Source organism: Balaenoptera acutorostrata, chromosome 20 (assembly GCF_949987535.1).
Source record: "Balaenoptera acutorostrata chromosome 20, mBalAcu1.1, whole genome shotgun sequence".
Lineage (NCBI taxonomy): Eukaryota > Metazoa > Chordata > Mammalia > Artiodactyla > Balaenopteridae > Balaenoptera > Balaenoptera acutorostrata.
The window spans coordinates 12,036,031-12,057,007 of record NC_080083.1 but is presented as its reverse complement, the minus strand read 5'-3'; the positions used below and the strand labels follow the sequence as shown (position 1 = coordinate 12,057,007).

At 39.5% G+C, this 20,977-nt stretch overlaps 1 protein-coding gene across 4 annotated transcripts in view; it reads right to left on the bottom strand.

The window, feature by feature from the left end:
• ANKFY1 (ankyrin repeat and FYVE domain containing 1) overlaps positions 1–20,977 on the bottom strand; it is a 75,688-nt gene that overhangs the window by 44,979 nt on the left and 9,732 nt on the right. For all 4 annotated transcript variants that reach the window (XM_057536295.1, XM_007177419.3, XM_057536296.1 and 1 more), the window contains exons 2-3: positions 13,979–14,171; positions 9,029–9,147 (exon numbers count right to left, since the gene is read on the bottom strand). In XM_057536295.1, the coding sequence (XP_057392278.1) occupies positions 9,029–9,147; positions 13,979–14,171 (312 nt within the window). The remainder of the gene's footprint in view (positions 1–9,028; positions 9,148–13,978; positions 14,172–20,977) is intronic.

Here is a 20,977-nt window from a genome sequence, read left to right as displayed (position 1 = left end):
AAGTCTTATTCTCAGGCCCACCCTGATCTATTGAGTCAGAAACTATAAGAGTGGGGCCCAGCATTTGTGTTTTAACAAGTCCTTCATGTGACTTTGACGCTTGCTAAGGTTTAAGAAATGATACTCAATTCTTGATTACCTAGGAAAGGTGGAACGTGGGACAGGAACATCCCATTAACTTAGTAATTAGGCAACAACTGAATGGCTCTTATTAACCCCTTCTCTTCCAACTCTAGTGGGGAGGAGAGGGTTGAAGGGAGTAATGTCAAGTGAGTGAAACTGAAGGCCCCTGATTAACTTGCAACCACATTAATTCACCATCATCCCCCTTAAGTAGCCAGATAGTAAAAGAAGAAAAAAAAAGGTGTAATTGGCGGGGAAAAAAGAACAGTGAAAAATAATGCACCGAAATGCTAACAGTGATTAGGTTAAGGTCTATTTTTTTTTTTCTTTTCTCTCTTACCTGCCGAGGTAGTAATAATACTTTTTTAAATGTCTTAAGAGAGAGAAAAACATTTTAAAATCAGATGAAAATCTAATTAGATTTATTTAAACAATTTACTTGAAGAAGTACTTCAACTAAGCTAAGGTATACAAAGTAGATCTTGAAACAGTGAAATTCTAAGCTAGCTTTGTAAACTGGGTTTAATGCCTCAGTAGTCTCTTAATGAAAAGAAAAAATAAGTAGGCCATGCAATTTGTCCAGAGTCACCAAAAAGGCCAAAACTGTGTACAGGCAGACCTCATTTTATTATACTTTATCACACTTCGCAGATAGTGTTTTTTCACATATTGAAGGTTTATGGTAACCCTGTGTTATCAGATGATGGTTAGAAATTTTTAGCCATAAGGTATTTTTAAATTAAGGTATGTACATTGTTTTTTTAGACATAATGGCAATGCACACTTAATAGGCTATGTGTAAACGTAACATTTACATGCACTGGGAAGACAAAAAATTCATGTGACTCACTTTGTTACAATTTTTGCTCTTTATGGCAGTGGTCTGGGACTGAACCTGCAATACCTCCGAGGTCTGCCCGTATACCACCACTCGACTCATACAGCCTTATCCTGGAAAGACAGCTTATTCCTAATGATGAGACCATCCCCAACGCCACAACCCTCAAACATCTTCTCTGTGGTAGTTTCTTTAATTAATTTTGTTTTAAAATTTGGCTGGTTTCCTTTAACAACCCTTACCCCAACTGTCCAAACAAACAAATTTGACCTGTACGGTTGATAAACCAAAATCTAGTTTTCTTAAAAACCACATTAGCAGGGACGTCCTGGAAGCCCTCAAAATTTCAAATAAAATAAGATCCAAGTGATCGCCAAACTTTCCCACTCCTGCCTTGACTCTTCCCTTAATCTCCAAAATAAACTGAGAATAGATCCATTTTGAGACTCAGACTAAGCAGCCCGTGGTATAAGGTGGGCAGAGAACAATGAACCAGAAGAAGGGTATGTGCTTGCAACTGTATACTTTTAGGCAAGTGATTCAGTCTATCTGCTTCCAATCTACGTAAGCAAGTGGCTATAAAAGTCAGATGACCCCATAAACCAGAAATTACCTTTAAAAAGATTAGACTCTGAGAAGTGAAACCAGTTGGCATCCATGACTTGCCTGGTATATCTGCTGCTAGAAGCCGTCACCCCCTCATCAGGCCCAGCGCAGAAACTGGTAAAAATCTGTGACTGCAAGGATGAAAAGAAGGTAACACCCAACCTTCCGACTTCACTGTAGTCCACGATGCATATAGTCGCGCTTTGGAAAACTTGACATTTTCTTTTGGAGAACTTGAAATTTTCTATGTGACCCAGATGGTTTTTTTTTTTTTTGGTCTGATTTTAAATAAATGTTTTATAAGACATTTGGAAAGAATGGGAATAAACTTATCTGTACGCAATTAACCATTAAATGAAGCATACTGAGGAAATTAATTTTGTTACTTAAATCCTCTATTCAATCTGTCAAATCTGAGAAAGGTGTTTTGAATCTCCTACTATGACTCTGGTCTGTCTTTGAGTTTCCAACTATTTTTTTCTTCATCCACTTTACAAAAAGTTTTTAGCTCATAAAATTTAAAAATCATGATAGACTGTATCTTTTTTATTTTTGCCACACTGCAGGACTTGCAGGATCTTAGTTCCCCAAGCAGGGATTGAACCCGGGCCCTAGCAGTGAAAGCGCCGAGTCCTAACCAGTGGACCACCAGGGAATTCCCATAGACTGCATCTTTTATCAGTATAAACATCCTCTTTAGTCAGTTTAAGGATGTACCCTTAAATATAACTTCTTGGAAATAAAAATAAACCTCATACCGTACTTCTAAATAATCCCAGCGTCAAAAAGGAATAAAAGGATAGAGGGTCTAGTTCTGTTACGGCAGTGTGACAACCCATGCTATTTTAACTGATTATAGCTAAAAACTGTAGACAGTGTACCAAAAACACCTACCAGAGGACTCTGAAAGTAAACAAAAAGCATCTGAATTGTAGGGGGAGGCAAACCTTGAAGAGGCAATTACACTGGACGAGCTTCTCCATTGTTTTTTTCCCTTTATTGCTTTGTCCCGAGGGTAGACCTGTCCAGGAGGAAGACTGCCGTAGTGACCACGAGGATGCCTAAAACTCCACCTTTCTGGTCAGATGAACCAGGAAAAGGAGCCCCAAGGGCGCTGAAGGGTCAGGGGAGAATCCCAGAGTGAAGAGAACCAGAGAAGGAGATCTCCTAATTCTGTGTACGAAGCCACACGGGCCTCAGGCTCACCTCTAAGCCACTGATGCATGGAACACTCCTAGCCCAGCTTTAAGAACTGAAGTGATATTTGAACCACCACCCACAGAAGGTGAAACCGAACCTGCAGTTTCCACCTAAGGAGACTTAGCATTTTCCAGAGGATGACACAGGACCAAAGTCTACACAACATAATGGCAATGTCCAGGATACAATTCAAAATCATTTGATAAAGAAAAACATCTGGAAAATATGACCATTTTTCAAGGGAAAAGACAACCAACAGATGCTACCGTCAAGATGACCCAGATATTGAACTTATGAAAGACTTGAAAACATCTAGTATAACTGTGCTCCAGAAGGTAAAGGAAAACACACTTGAAACTAAAAGAAAAATTTTCAGCATATAAACTATAAGAAACAAATAGAAATTATAGAAATGAAAAATATATGTATAATAAAAACATACTCAGTGGGCTCAAGAGCAGAATGAAAACAGCAGTGCAAAAAGTCAGTAAACTTGAAGATAGATCAGTAGAATTTATCCTATCTGAAGAACAGAAAAAAAAAAAAAAGGGTGGGAGGAAAAAAAAAGAGAGAGCCTCAAGGAGACCTGTTGGACAGTAACAAAGGGTCTAGTATATGTGTCACTGGAGTCTCAGAAAGAGAGAAGAGATCAAGGAAGAAAAATACTGAAGAAATGATGGTCCTTTCCTAATTTGGTGACAGACCTAAATTTTTAGATTCAAGATCAGAGTACCCTAAACAAGAAGAAAATCATATCTAGATACATCATCAGCAAACTACTGCAAACTAAACATAACGAACAAGTCTTTACCACTTCACATCCGGTAGAATAGCCTCTATCAAAACAAAACAAAACACAGTAAACAACAAGTACTGGTGAGGATGTGGAGAAACTGGAACCCTTGTGCACTGTTGGGGGAAATGTAAAATGGTGCAGACCGTATAGAAAACAGTTCCTCGAAAATTTAAAATAAAACTACTATATGAGCCAGCAATTCCACTTCTGGGTATGTACCCAAGAGAACTGAAAGCAGGCTCCTGAAGAGAGATTTGTACACAAATATTCACTGCAACATTATTTACACTAGCCAATAGATGGAGGCATATATTGCTCAATATGTAGATGACCATATATTCCTCATCTATAAGAGGGAATAAACAATAGTACTTACCTCAAAGTGTTATTCTAAAGATAAATGAGATAATACCTGTAAACTACCACCCCATGTTAATTGCTATACAAAAATTTCCTATGATTATTATTAAAACAGACTATTTTAAACCAACACACAGACAAATTTAGCATAAACAGAGATTAGAGAGAAAAACACAAAAGCCATGTTAGGGTTGAGTAAGGGGACATGACCACAGATAACACAGATTATTTGAAGCTCTAAGAGAATCTCTGTGAGAGGGTCTCAGCTGTTAGCAGGAGGCCACAAGGCTGTTTGAGTGTCCTCATGACACAGCAGCTAACTTCTTCCAAAGTGAGCAATCCAAAAGACAGAGCAAGGAAGAAGTCACAATGCCTTCTAAGAACCTATCTCTGCAGTAATAGATTATCATTTACAAGCTCAATCAGCCTATATTTAAGAGGAGGGGAATCAGGATCCTCCTTTGAAGGGAGGAATAACAAATAATTTATGGACATATTTTAAACAACCATGGATATCTTCAAAATACTGAAACTGAACAACCTAGAACTAGTAGCTCACATGGTATCTAACAGATACCATTGTCCCTGTGCATTTGCTGGAGCACCTTAGTGTGCCTGAGCACAGAGTCTGGGACCCTATGCTCCTTCCACTGCACAGTGCAACCTCCCAGGTCTGTGCTTTGGTGCGTAGTTTTCCTAACTGGACTGAAAAGGAGGGAAGGAGGATGCTTTCTGTTTTTGGAATGGCTTGACAGGACGCAGGACACATTCCAGGAAAGCGGAATGACTCACCATAAACTCTCATGCCAGGGAACCATAAGATCTTTGCTGGAGGAAGCATGCAAGAAATTCTAGCTTCAAAACAGCCATTCTACGGCATTGGAACTGCTCAGTGTCAGCTGCTATTACTGAAGTGCTATAGAGAGGCTATAAACAAACCATTTAGCCTGAAGCAAACTGCTTTACTTCATAAAGAAGTAAATATCGTGCATCAAGATTTGTTGTACTGTGTTGAGCTAACAGTTACATTCTTTCTCTTCCCAGTTGATCAGTCAGTATCTTTATAAACATCTTTATACTTAAAATAACCAATAAATAAAAAGCAAATTTATACTTTTTACCTTTATATTTTGAAACTATTTCAGACTTAACAGAACAGTGGTAGAGTTCCCGTATACCCTCTACCCATCTTCCCCTAATATTAGCATCTTACATAACCATAGCACAATTATTAAAACCAGGTGATTAGGACCGATAAAATACTATTAACTAATTACAAACTTTGCCAATTATCCCAGTAATGTCCTTTTTATGGGCCAGAATCCAACTGAGGTACCGCACTGCATTTCATTATGTCTCCTTAGTCTCCTCCAATCTCTAACAGTTCCTTAATCTTATCTTGTCTTCCATGACCTTAACATATTTGAGTAATACTGGCCAGTTATTCTGTGGAATGTTCCTCAATTTGGGTTAGTTTGATGCTTTCCCATAATTAGATTGAGGTCATGCATTTATGGCAAGAATCCTACAGAAGTGATTGTGCCTTTGTCACTGCATCATATCAAGCACAAAATATTTTACTTTTTTGAACAAGGTATGATTTAAGAAAACTTTCATGTACCCAAATACATTTTAAATACTTGGTATATAATGCCTACTGTATCTTCATCAACATGTGCTAAAATTCTTATAACAATTAATAGAATTAAAGTTCTGCTTATTTTGAATTTTAAGAAATAGCAGTTACACAAGAACCTCCAAAGAAAATGTGAGACTTAGGATGTCAATCTCTAAGAATGTAAGTTCCATGCAAATAAGAATTTAATTTTGTTCACTGCTATAACCCTAATACCTTGAAAAGTGCCTGCCACTCAGCATTTGTGATATTAATGGACTAATTCTGAAGAAACAAAATACCAATAAATTCATAAAATGATTTTATTAAGTTCATGAGTGTGGAAAAGATTCAACCATTTAAAGCACAGCTTTTACGCTATTTATACACTTGTTTACAAGAGCCTATTTCCAATCTCCCTCAGGGGTGAGGCAGCCATGGGCAGTAGTGCTTCCAGGTATCGTATAACACACAGGCTTCTTAGGCAGTTTCAGTTGCTGCAAGCCCAGATTTAGGTAATCACACCCATGCCCACCCAGGCAACTCATCAGGACCCTGCACAAAACACACAAACATGAACAGGTCCACAAATGCAACCACCTCCTTGGAACCCTTCAAAGATACGCTTCAAAGATAAACTTTATAAAGAAAAGTAGGGACTTCCCTGGTGGCGCAGTGGTTAAGAATCCGCCTGCCAATGCAGGGGACACGGGTTCGATCCCTGGTCTGGGAAGATCCCACATGCCGCGGAGCAACTAAGCCTGTGCGCCACAACTACTGAGCCTGCGCGCCTAGAGCCTGTGCTCCGCAACAAAAGAAACCACTGTGATGAGAAGCCCACACTCTGCAGTGAAGAGTAGCCCCTGCTCTCTGCAACTAGAGAAAGCCCGTGGGCGTCAACGAAGACCCAACACAGCCATAAATAAATAAATTTATTAAAAAAAAAAAAAAAAAAGAAAAGAAAAGTAAAGATGGGCTTCCCTGGTGGCGCAATGATTAAGAATACGCCTGCCAATGCAGGGGCCACGGGTTTGAGCCCTGGTCTGGGAAGATCCCACATGCCGCGGAGCAACTAAGCCCGTGCGCCACAACTCCTGAAGCCCACGCGCCTAGAGCCCGTGCTCCGCAGCAAGAGAAGCCACAATGAGAAGCCCGCGCAACGCAACGAAGAGTAGCCCCCACTCACCGCAACTAGAGAAAGCCTGCACGCAGCAACGAAGACCCAACGCAGCCAAAATAAATAAATAAAATTTAAAAACCCTTAAAAAAAAAAAAAAAAAAGAAAAGATACCATAAGCTCCACTACAGCTATTTTAGTAGATGCCTGATTTACCAAAGCCACCAGAAACACTGACTCTGCAGCCGCTCACTCCTGAAAGCAAACCTTGTAGCCCAGATCAAACCATGCCGATTATTTAGAGCAGGAGGCATGTTCAGGGACATTTAAAGGCATTAACATTATACCTTCCTAAACTCTAGAAAATCTCCTGCTTCTCAGTGATCCAGTCTTGTGGTCAGATAGTCACAGATAGTGTTAAAGCAGCTCTTAAATGTTCTAATGTACTAAAAAAGTAAAAGCAAAATTTTAAGTTCAGTGTTTAAGCTTTTCATACACTAATGCAATTTTCTGTGTTCTTATGTAATTTTGTTTGTTCTGGGGAGCAGTCATATTTTATTTTTCCCACTCATTCATTTTGGTTGTATTCAATGTTTCACAGTTACATTTACCATGATAAACATTTACACTGTCTGAATTATCTATAACAGAATCCATCTGACAGAAGTCAGATGATGAGGTAAAAAAAAAAAAAAGTATGACTATTTTATAGCTCATCTGTCTAACTGCTTTCTAAACCCTTCATACCCATTTATAATGTGACTGGCAATGTGCAAGAATGCCAATTTCATGAGCCTCGCAACTACTGGGACCATCAATTTCTGACACTGTAGGGATCAAAAGGTGGTAACTTATTCTAAACTTTTTTCTAAGTTGTATATTTTCAATATTTTATTATCTCTACTAGTCTTGGCAAACTATCTGTTCATGTAATCAAGATCCTATCATGCATTGTGAAGAACACCTCATGATCCAATGGGTTTTAAAAGTTATCCATAATTGTGTTATACGGGGTCAAAGATATACGGCTTCAAAAGATTTTACTTTTAAAAAAGAAAAACTGCTCAGATTTCAATCATGTGGACTGGTGTCCTTCCAGTAAAGACCGTTTCCCAAGTAGATGTTTTAGTTATAGGCATGAATGCATATGCTCCTGTATATGCATGTATGTATATTTGTGTGTTTACAGCTATGAACTACAGACCTCAGGTTAAATCCTAGAAATGATCATGAGACAGAGTTCACTCACAGTGGAGAAGCATCAGACATCTACCCCCTAAATTCTTGAGATAAATGCCTATTTAATCTGTGCAACACTGCTCAGGTGTTAGCCACCTCTGACACATTCCTCATCAGCCCAAGTTGGTCTCTTCTGTACCTCAGACATAAAGCCATTATACTACTGTATATACAGCCTTGGCCTTAAATGATTTGTTATTAGCCCATTTCCTCCAACAGAGTATGAGCTCTGTATGGCAAGGACGGTGTTATAATCATCTCAGTGTTCCTAACACTACACATGGAAAACAGTACCTTCTGAATTGGTAAACCTTTTGAACAAAGACATAATTCAGACTTTCCACACAGTCAATCACTTCTGCAAGTAACTCATATCTTAATGCCTGGGTATGCTCCTTACCACATGTTATAATTCTCTTGATTATTAATAGCAGAATTAAGTTCAAAATTTGCTCTTTTTATTTTTTTTAAGCAGCTGTTAGGCAAGTACTAAGTGAAAATGCAATTTTGAAATCAACTTTTGAAAACGATGTTTTTAAGTTTACTTAACCACCATATTTACCCAAATTCTACACAACATACTGTAGCATAAAACAATTAAATAATAACATTAAACAGCTCAATGCACTTATTCAAATCCTGAAGACTGATGGTCATCCTTTGATGTTAAAGAAAGAATATTCTTATTCTTTGGAATAAATGTTACTTCTGAATTCAGTTCTTATAGACCAGGAAAAGTACTTTTGGCAGCTATGATTAAATTTTAAGCAACTGAACAGCAGCAGGACTTTTTCTTAGAGTGGAAGAAAAATTTTTCTCTACACATGCTCCCATATTCATAACATACTACTATATGAAAAGAGTTTCTGGATAAATATTCTTATTTTATAAATTATAAGAATACTGTAAATCCTCAAATATTTATGATTTATTAGCCAGATATTAAACAGAAGTGTCCACAAAGTACAACCTACTGATTCACGAATTATTTAACTAGTTTATGGTCACCATCAATTTATAAGAAAAGTATTCTACGTTCATTAAACCACAAATATTTCAAAATTACACACCATAACCTTCTGCCAAGTGCTCTTGTGCTGGGAGTTTTGAGTCCCCAGCCCGTCAGAGGCTCACCTGACAGGTCCAGCTCCTCGGTGGAAGACAAACTGGCCAGACTCCAGCTGTCACTGCGGGCCGCCAGGACAAACTTGTGAGCATTGATGTGCCTGCCCCCAACCTTTATCTTCAGATCACTGATGAAGAAAAATACCCACAGATATAAAACGTCATTGTAACTAGGTATAGCTAGGATTCACAGCTGATAAATATATGAGTATTGACTGATCAACATACATCTGCGAAAGAAAAAAAAAAAATCACAGCAAAATTATTTCTCTATGCTAGCACTGAATTCCGATGGCTCATATTTACAGTATGTTGCTAGACACGTTTTCTATTTCTAACTGCTAGCTTTAGTTCACATGGGATGTTCTGCTTTCAAAGACATTCCCTAATGTCACCCACAAGATGGTGAACCTACAAGTTATCAACACACAGGATTATTAATATTCACATAAAGAGTAGAAGAGGTTTTATGAAGAAAAAAAATCAAGATTAATCATCAGGAGAGAGAGACAGAAAGATTAAAGATTGTGACAACAGCTCTGAGACTACAGTGCTGCAATGCTCCACACTATACTAATGCTCAAGCAAGGTTAAACCAAAAACCATGAGCAAATTAGCTTTGACAAAGCAGTCAAGAATATGAAGCCCAGTATCTACACTCCTGTTCTCACCAGAAACATTCAGACCTATTACTGGCCATTTTTTACTCAACCATTTATAAAGAAATGGGGTGAGAGAAATCTTTTTTTCAAACATGTTTCCATATGTATGACTTACCACTATACGAAAAGAGCCTTCCAAATAGTTATTTATTTTTAACTCTGAAATGTCAAATGCCAAGGTGGGAAAGCATCTGAGCAGTTAACAAAAACCTAAGGGTGACCCACTGGGCTGACACAAGCATGTGCCAGATGGCTACACTGGCAGCAATCCGCAGGCACGAATCAGCATCACCCTGCCTGTATCTGCACGTCTTTTTATTTTCATATCCCCTTGAAAATAATGTGTTAGGTTGGACAGCTTTTAGAAACTAAATACACAAAAACTATTACATGAAGAAAGAAAGAGAGAGAGAGAGAAGAGAGAGAAAGAAAGAAAGAAAGAAAGAAAGAAAGAAAGAAAGAAAGAAAGAAAAAGGGAGAGTGAGAGGGAGGGGAGGGAGGAGAGAGAGAGAGAGAAAGAGAGAAAGAGAGAAAGAGAGAGAGAGAGAAAGAAAGAAAGAAAGAAAGAAAGAAAAAGAAAAAGAGAAAGAAAGAAAGGGAGAAAGAAAGGGAGAGAGAAAGGGAGGGAGGGAGGGAGGAGAGAGAGAGAGAAAGAAAGGGAGAGAGAAAGAAAGGGAGAGAGAAAGAGAGAAAGAAAGAAAGAAAGAAAGAAAGGGAGAGAGAAAGAGAAAGAAAGAAAGAAAGAAAGAAAGGGAGAGAGAGAAGGGAGGGAGGGAGGAGAGAGAGAGAAAGAAAGAAAAAAACTATTACATGAATTGACTCATCCACTTAAAAGGAGATGCAAACAGAATATTGTTTCTATATAATGCTTGATGCAAACACATTTTACCCCACAAAAGCACTGTCTAGAACATACTTTATAATTATGTAAGTGTATCAATTCTACTTCTATTAAAGAACTAACCAAGTTGCAACTAATTATGTTAGATCAAAAGAGTCATAGGGGCTTCCCTCGTGGCGCAGTGGTTGAGAGTCTGCCTGCCAATGCAGGGGACGCGGGTTCGAGCCCTGGTCTGGGAAGATCCCACATGCCACGGAGCGACTGGGCCCGTGAGCCACAATTGCTGAGCCTGCGCGTCTGGAGCCTGTGCTCCGCAACAAGAGAGGCCGCGATGGTGAGAGGCCCGCGCACCGCGATGAAGAGTGGTCCCCACCTGCCGCAACTAGAGAAAGCCCTCGCACAGAAACGAAGACTCAACACAGTCATAAATAAATAAATAAATAAAAGAACGTGAATTTCTAAAAAAAAAAAAGAGTAATAGGGTACTTATTATTTCAAACTATTAGAAAATACTGTTAACACAAAACACTATTAATAAAGAAGAAATAGAATTGATATTCTATTTAAAATGGAACATAAAACTCTGTCTCATATCATATCCTATGATAAGGTTTAAAAAATATAATGAAAACAAAGCACAAATAATTTTTAAACTCTAAATTTATTTGTAAAGTATTAAATTCTAATAATGTAAATGAACAGTCACTGCTTACTGTTTCTGCCACAAATCTGACTTTAGCCACAAAATTATAAGAACGTATGTTTCAATAAAATTCCTACTATTATTCATGAATGTCAAGTCAAAATTTTTTCTTTTGTAGTCTTAACATCTCAAAGAGAAATAAATATAAGGATTTCACTAATAATCTCTAATAATAATAATTTTTAAAAATATGATTCATAAATGGAAAATTGGACAGGTCAAGTCTATGAGGACTCTATGCAGAAACAATTAGGAGGCTAGCAATTTTTTTAAAATTTCATCCTAGTCAATTAAAGGCATTTCCTTTTAAAATATGGATGTTAGGATGTAACAACTGGAGAGGAAACATAAATAAAGAGCTTCTTGCTAGAGTGTCTCAATCAAACACTTTAATAGGAAAAATTATAAGCTTGTTTGTTAAAAGAATGGTAGTAAATAACTACATATAACCATCATTTTTAACTGTCTTATGGGACCAAAGCCTCCTCCTGAACTTAAGAATAAAAGAAATGCACCAATTTCTTCCACATTGCTCAATTTAAAAATTTTAACACTGACTTCAGTTATTCCAATTACTGAAATACACATAAAAACACTATTTAAATTCAACAAAATGCATGTTCATGGGACAAAGTTTTTTTTCCCCCCCTATCTTGGTGAAAGAGCATCTGCTTCAGAAATTGGTATTCCAGTTTCACTTATCCCATCTCAAAAGGCAAGTCCTCTTTGAAGTCTCCATTCCTCATCTGATTATCAATTGTAGATAACAAAGGTATTCAGCCTTCTTTTGATAAAGGACAGGTTTTAGAAGAGGAAGAGAGACCCACCAGAAGCATGGGATCATACCATAGCCGACCAGGTAAAAAGTGGCCAGAAGAGGAAACTGCCCAGTCTCATTCCCAGTCTCCTAGAAGGACTACAGTATAAGAATGCAATCAGGGACTTCCCTGGTGGTGCAGTGGTTAAGAATCTGCCTGCCAATGCAGGGGACATGGGTTTGAGCCCTGGTCCGGGAAGATCCCACATGCCGCGGAGCAACTAAGCCCGTGCACCACAACTACTGAGCCTGCACTCTAGAGTCCACGAGCCACAACTACTGAGCCCTTGTGCCACAACTACTGTAGCCCGCGCGCCTAGAGCCCGTGCTCCACAACAAGAGAAGCCATGCAAGGAGAAGCCCACGCACCCCAATGAAGAGCAGCCCCCTCTCGCTGCAACTAGAGAAAGCCCGCGCACAGCAACAAAGACCCAATGCAGCCAAATATAAATTAATTAATTAATAAATTAAAACAAAATAAAAAAAGAATGCAATCAACTGTTACGTATTACAGAAAGTAAATTATGGGAATTCTAACGGGTAAGAGCCTTGGACAGTGGGAGAGCTGTGTCTGTAACAGAAATGCCAGGCTTTCTGGGGCCAATGGAAACAAAGTTTTCACTTGTCCATGGGAAAAAGAGGAGGGGGAAAAGAAAAAAAGACAATGAACTATATTTTACAAGTAGATACATCCATTAGATTTAAAGAAAGCCCTGTCCTTCACTCAGAGTATGTACTTCCTATTTTTTTGGTATTAAATTTTTCTTTTCCTTTAGAAATGATTAAGATGGTAGATGGCAATTCTGGATTTTGATCTATTTTAAATGTCATAATTTCAAAATTTTACTTAATCATCTAATCCAATCATCCTTCTCCCTAGTAGGCAAATCCTTCTTTCCACATACATTCACGTCCATGTTTCTTTTCCACATCCGCATCCCAGCTCGGTCCTTCATCACTTCCGGTCTGGACTATTTACGACAACATCATGGCTGCTCTTGTCTCTTTTTTTTTTTGCTCTTGTCTCTTTATAATTTCATCTATACAATGTTACCAGGCTAATCTGCCTAAAACACCACTTTGATTATGATAGCCCTATAACTCAAAAACACTGCTCCACACTTCCTAGAGGATCAAGTCCAAATTCCTCACCTTGGCATCCCCAATCCACCCAACCTTACGCACCTCTCCCAGTGCTCCCCTACATGGACATGTACCCTAAAATGGGCCCCTCACTGTCCTCTAAATCCTCCACAAGTTCCCATGTTTGAACCTGTTCTCAGCCACTCCCTCTACTAGTAATATCACTGTCTTTATCTATTAAATCCTACTCAGCCTTTAACATGTACCTCAAAACTCAATAACAATATTGTTTTAATAACAATTAAAAACTGAGCACTTACTATATGCTAGACTGTTGTTCTAAGTGCTTAAACAGTATTTTATTAATTTAATCCTCACAACAACCCTAAGGTAAACAGTCATATTATTATCCCCATTTTACAGATTAGGAGCCTGAGGCATGTCATATAGCTCCAGGTCACATAGTAAGTGGCCAGCTGAGCTTCTAACACAGGCTGTGTGGATCAAAGTCCACCCTCAACCATCACGCTACACTACCCACTAGTTCCAAGATGCCCTCTTTGACCAGCTCAAGAGAAAGTGACCTCTCCCCTCTGGATCCCTGGACCTGTAAGCTAATTCCTATCTATACCAGCGATGCTATCACCATCACTCCTATACTCTGTACTGAATATAAGCAGCAAACAACAAATCTTGCCTCAAGGGGCTTACATTCCAGAGACTAAAGGCTGGTCAACTATTAGAGAGAAATAAACTTGGGAAGAAAGGCAATAAGAGAGGAGAAGTTGCAATGTGGCCTGGGAATAAAGCAAAGGGCTTGCTTCCCCACACTGGCCCAGGGCCAGGAGCTCACCTATACTGCTCCTGCTCGTAGAGGTCGGCCACAATCGTCAGCAGGCGGCTGATGAAGGACTCTTTGCTACTTTCCTTGTTTGCTTGCGCAGCCAAAAGGGTACATCTCTTCTCTGTCTCTGCCAATTTCTTCTGCAGCTTGACATACTCCTGTCGGAGAAGCATCAAGTGCTTCTCCAACTTGGCCACCTCCTCTGCAAGGGAGACAAAGAATCAGGTTTACCACAGCAGGTGTAAAGCAGACAGCATCCACTCATCCCTCATCCTGCAGCCAGGATGGCTACCAAAAGGACTACAGCTGACCCTCGAACACGGGGTTGAACTGCATGGGTCTACTTACACACAGATATGTTTCATTAGTAAATATATATAGTACTACACCATCCACAGTTGGCTGAATCCGAAGATATGGAGGAATCAAGGTCACGGAGGGCTACAAATTACACGAAGATTTTCCACCGTTCTGGAACCTAGGTGTTCCTAGCCCTTGGAGTTGTTCAAGGGTCAACTGTAGTCACGTGACATTCCTACTATTTCTTATTGATACTCTTACAAGACCAAGAACGGTTTCGTTTCAGGGTGCCATCACAGTCCAGGGATTCCTTCCCAGTTTCCCTGAAGATCCATATTTAATATATGGAGTCTCAGGAATGATTATCAAAATTACTTGGGAGGCTTTTTCAAACCACTAGTAGTTAATAAGTAACTTCTACATATCACATGCTGTTCTACAAGCTTTCCGTGAACTCTCATGCAAGATTCATGACAACCCCATGGGGTAGGTACTATTACTAGCCACACTTTTCAGATGAGGACACTGGGCCACAGATTAAGAATTGGCCCAAGGTCATGAAGCTGGTGAGAGGCGGGGCTGGGATATGAGCCCAGGCATTCTCATTCCAGGGCCTGTGGTCTATTAACCACTACCCCACACTACCTGACACCTGCCCTCCCTCAGGAAGCCTCAGGGCAGTCAATGATGGTTCAGAGGGAAGCAAGTAATATTCCACAGGTGTGCTGGGGCAGATTTAAAAGGTTGAGAACCACTGTATTTAATTCATTAAATTCAACAAACATTTACCGAGTAGCGATGAGGTGCCAGACACTACAGTGGTAAGCAAAATCAGACCCATCTTTCCTCAGAGCTTTTAGTTACCGGGGAAAGTAAATGTTTATAATTAAAATAACAATTGCAACAACCAAATGCAAAACTACAACTCTAATGAGTACTAGAAGAAAAGAACAGGGCTATGAGAACCTATACTAAAGAAATTTAACTTGGGACATCAGGGAAGACTCCCCTGAGGATGCAAGCAGTCAGGAGACTTCTCTCTTCCTTCACCTGGAGTCTTGGGGATTCAAGCAACCATGCATAAATCATCGTATCTAGGGGACCACAGGGCTGCTACGGTCATTCTCTGGGCTGTGGTCCATCCACCCCCTACTCCCCACCACAGATATTCCAAATCTTGACACCGCCCTCAAGCCCATCTCCCACCTCATCTGCCTCATTCTTGGCCAATGTCTTGAGAAAACTGAGCTACTGCCACCGACCCCCACCGGGCCAGCAACTACTCCCATCTATCCCAGGCTTTCTCGGGGAGACCATCTCCCTCCTATCCAAGATTAATCCCTCCATCTCTGCTCCAAACCCATCACTCTCCCCTGGTCCTCTGCTTGATCATCAACCCCGCCTCCTCCAGCAACTTCAATCTCTTTCAGCTGGGTCCTTCTCATCAGCACATAAAGCTGTCCAGGTCTGTACCTAGTAAAAACAAAACTCTCCTTCCACACATCTGACCCACCTCTGCCCTTCCAGCTCTATCTACCACACACCTTTCCTCACCCACTATTCCCCTGCCACTCCCTCCTTCTGTCCCCACCACTCCCTTGAAGCTCCTCTCACTGATGATCTTCTAATTGCCAAACCCAACAGACACTTGCCAGTGGGTCTCCTCCCACACCTCTGTAACATGACTCAGGACACCACTGTCCATCCCTCTTTTCTTCTCTTCTTTCAGCAACCACAATGCCACCTTCTCTCCATTTCTGGTGCTCTGTCTCTTTCACATGCTTCTGTGCATCCCTCCCAACACTTGACCACTGACACTCCCCAGGGGGTCTATCCTTGGCCCTCTTCTCCACTGTGTGATCTCCCAAGGCAGCAGATCTTTGGTCTGTGGTTGATACCAAAATCTAGTGCCAGTGATCCGTAGATCCGTCTCTCTAGTGCAGATCTCTCTTCTTACCTTCAACTATCCATCTGCCCCACAGACATTTCTCCCTAGCGGCCCACAGGCACGTCAAATTCTCTATCCCCGAAACAAAGCTTCCAGCAAATTTGCTCTTCCTTTGTATGGTCCCTATATTAATAAATGACACCAGCATTTATCCTAGTAACCTGAAGAAGAAATGTGGGAGGAATCCTGGATGTCTCCCGTTCACTCACCTGACTCTAACCCTACCCCAACTCAAAAACTGACCTTCCCACTTAAAAAACAAAGAATGGTTAAATAAAGTGATATACGAGTTTGAAGTTATTATGCAACTATTAATGTTTTCAAAGAAACATGTAATACTAAACATGCATTTTCAAATTATAAATATTATTAACAGAAAAAAGGAGGCTGTGAAACAACATATTTTATAAGTCCAATTTTATTAAAAACATTCACATATATGAGGAATAAAAAGACAAATAACACAAAATATCAGCAGATTTTTCTCTTCTTTGCGCTTTCCTGCACGTTTCAGGTATTCTACAACAAATGTGTTCTCTTTTCATAATTATAAACAAATATTTAAAGAGAAATGCATTTAAATACTAATAGCCTATCTTCTTCATACATACAGTAGGGAACTTTTCCCCCTTCATCTAGAGAATCCACATTAAATAAATGCCTGGAGTCAAAAACCTGGTTATCTCAGGTATAAATCAGTATTCTTGGGAAAATAAAGGAGAAGGCACTTGCAAGATGAAAATTTGCTTACAACTGCTAAAATGATCACTGCTCATGAGTTACATATCAGATGAGAATTCCTAAAACTATTTTTTTTTCAAAATACTGCAATTATTTGGCCTACTAACCGTTAAACCAAATATTGTTTTAAAAAACACTGGCTAAAGGAAAACAGTACTTACAATGATCCTATTGCAATATTTTTCAAATCTTAGCATTTACATTTACACAAAACCCCTTCAGTAGGACTCAGGTCTATACTTCTATTCTGGTGTGACAAATCACTGGTTTTAAAGGGTTCTTCATAGTTACTCAGACTAAAGAGCCAAGAAACTGCAATTATTTACCTAAAACGGGGACACATTTAACACAAAGCAATAAATTCATGTGATTGTACAAAATTTATACTTTTTTTCTTCCTGTAGAGAAAGAAATGGAGTTGATGGGTCTCTTTAAAGAAAAACTGGCACTCATTTTCTAGATGTGGTAAGAGAAAATGTAAAAGGACATATGAATTAGAAGTAGCTTCAAATTATGTCCCTAAACTGCTAACACTAGTAGCAAAATGAATCTATGGTGTCACGATAATGGTTATCTTTGGAGGAATGGCAGGAGAGTGGTTAATTGGGAGGGCACATGAGGGGTGCCCTCTGGGATGCTGGCAACATCCTTTTTTGTTGTTGTTTAACTTAGTAATGGTTACATTCATGTTTCATTTTGGTAATTCATTGAGCTCTATACTAATGCTTTGCTCTTTGCACGTATCTTATGCTTCAATTAAACAGTTTTAAAAAATTCATATACACCTGTAGTGGATTCTGGAGTCCAAGCGATGGGGATCTAAATCCTTTTAGTAACTAGCTATGGGGACCATGGGCAATTCAATTCTCTGAGCTTCAGTTTCTTTATATGTAAAATGGGGGGCGGCCAGGAATCTACTACTCAGTGCTGTAGTAAAAATTCAATGAAACTACTGTAATTTGCACACGCACTCAAAACTGTCAGCATTGCCTCCACCCTCCTCTCTGCATTTCACAATTACATAATTATTGGATAAATAGTTTAAACTATTATAACTGTTTATACAACATTTGAGTCATGAAAAGCAGAATGAGTTTCAAATGTTTTATTGACTTAGGAATTAAGATTGATCAATTAAAATCATGGCAAATCAACAGGACATTATCAGAAGGATGAGGTGATGAACAAAAGTAAAAACAGAAATGGAAACACCGCTAACTACTGAACGAGCTACTTTAAATACTGCATCACCTCGTATAGCAAGTCTGCACTGACAATTCCCGAACCAAAAAGTAAAGCCTAACATGCTTTAAAAAATCATCACTACTACTCATTTGAAAGAGGTGTAAGTTAGGCTGTACCTTAAAAAAAGCTCTCAAAGAGGCAACTCCTAATCTACCATAGGAAAAAGTCAGTCAATGTCTATAATTGATCAATCTAGAAATGGCAGTATTATCACTTAGAGGTAAACAGAGAAGAGTGGAAAGTGGTCTGCGGAGTGGGTCTGAGGGGTAGCAAATTTATTTTTTGTTGTAAGTCTTGTAACATTATTTGAATTTTAAATCTACGTGCACTTACAAAGCAAATATACTATTTTACACAAATTTTAAAGATTATGGAAAACAATTACAAGTATGAGGAAAAATAAATAATTTTCTAATACCCAAGTGTAAGGGTTTTTATATATCACAAAACTTTAGGAAGGGAAGGAACCTAAAGATCATCTCTTTTGGTTCAATTCCCAGATAGTGAACTGAGGAGCAGAAAGGGGACAGGCCCATGACCAGCAGCCTCCCCACCTCTTGCCTCAGACCGTGCTTGATGACACTACTCCCAAACTGGCTGCGTAAGAATCACTTAGGCAGTTTGAACTAAAGAGAGAGAGCGCACCCAAATTCAGTAGATCGGGAGGGGGGTCACAGGAAATACACAGTACTTTTAAGACTACCCCAGGTATGGGGATGACTAGCCTGGGGAAAAAGTTCAGCCCCCAGCGCGTACCTCCCCAAGTCACACACAGACTGCTCTGGGAATACTACTGTTTAGATAGAAGACCGACTGAACTGCAATTTTTCTGTTCATTCATTGACTTGTCAAAGGTTTTCATCTCTTAGGAAGACAACTGTATAACCTAGTTATTCATTAAAAATTTATTAAGCACCTGTGCAGTGCCAGTGTCAAAGTAAAGAAAACCATCTTGGCACATGTTTTTTTACAAAGTTACAGGGTAATAGAGAAGATGGGCAATTAAAGAAGACAAATCAGTAAAACCTGACAGCACTCTGACAGGGGCTGCAAACAGAGCACGGAGAAAGACCACCTGACTTAAGCCAGCGCAAGGAAAGACACTCCAGACGAGTGATGCTGTACTCCAGAAGATTTAAATAAAGCCTCTGTTTGTAGCATACTGGGTCCAGAAAATGTAAGCAAAAGGCTTCAGTCTTTTGTTTCCTTGGTCAGATTTTCCTTTTAAACTAGTATCAGTCAACGGGTTTGTGCAACAGGCATAGTACTAGGCTCTAGGAGAAATACAAATAATTAGAAGGCACGGCCTAGTCTTGTCCTCCTTAAAAGTCACTGGCACCACTCACCCGCCTCTCCCTAAGTCAACTAAATGGATGGCCAGAGGACACCTTATCTTGCTAGTTCAAACTAGTGGCTACAGTCACAGCCCACCTGCCCAAGAGATAGCTTCCAAGTTGTCACAGGGTATAGCCTGTGGCTGTCGACTGCAGATTTTTCTTCCCTGAAGCAAACTGGATCCTTTAACCTCGGTTTCAATCACGCCATATTCTAGCCAACCTTTTGCTCAAGAGCTCCAATCCATCAAGACTATAGCATCCATAAATACTCTGTATTTCCATTTCACTTAAACTATCATTCTGTAAGTATTTATGAAGCACCTGCTATGAACTAAGCATTATGGTACATCAGCAGTTGCCTCTTTAAGAGTTTTTTAAAAGGGCAGTCTAATTTGCACCTCTTCCAAACAAATAATGTATTGATAGCACCAAAGGAGTACCAAATATAGAATCAAAGTAGTATCTACAGGAACTCACAAACAGGAGGGAAAAGAACAAAGCTAATAGTCACAAAGAATCTGGATACTGATTCATGTGGGGGAATTATGAGGACATTTGCCTTCAAGAGTAGAAAGTTACCAACTCCTTTAACCCTTAAAGAAAAGATCATAAAAGTTCTGTCTGAAACACCTTCTCAAGGAATCCTTGTAAATTTCTTTGGATATCAGTTATACACATGTAAATCCAAAATCTACAGCAATAACCCTAGTCTCTCTCCAGAATTACTGACACAAATTTCTACCTGCAACCTCGACCCTGACACTGTTGTTTCGGTCAACAGTTCCCTAACAACACGAGACATAAATTACAAAGGTTATATAGATTACAAAGAGAAGAGGCAAGATGAAAGGAGGGCTTTAGGATATAGGGCTCTCATTCATGAAATCAGAGATGCTCCCCGCCTGGCATCTTTTGTAGGAGGAAACCCTGATCCCAGGTGCACCTACCAGTGGTATTGCAACCGCCACACCATTTCATAGTATAATGGAGACAGCACCCAAGGCTGAGATATCATTCTGTGGGCAATGTGTCTGCTTGCAAATGGCAATACAAATGTGTCCTTGAGTACCACCAAGCTGTCGAGTTCTTATAGGAAAAAGTATACAATTACCATTCTGAGCAATAATGGAGAGAGAATCTACAGCACAGCACAGTGGTGAGGAGCACAGGCTCCAGAGGTAGACTGACTGGGGTCAGATCCCAGCCCCAGCACTTTCTAGTTGCGACACTCTAGGCAAAGGCCTCCTTCTCCTCATATGTTATGTACGTTGTAAACATTAAACATGCTAATACATACAAAGACCTTAGAAGATAACCTGCCTTGCAGTAAGTGGTCAATAAATGTTAATTATTACAATTCTTAGAAAGGCAACATGATACAGCCCTTAAGAGAGTGTACTCTGGGACTTCTCTGGTGGTCCGGTGGTTAAGAATCCG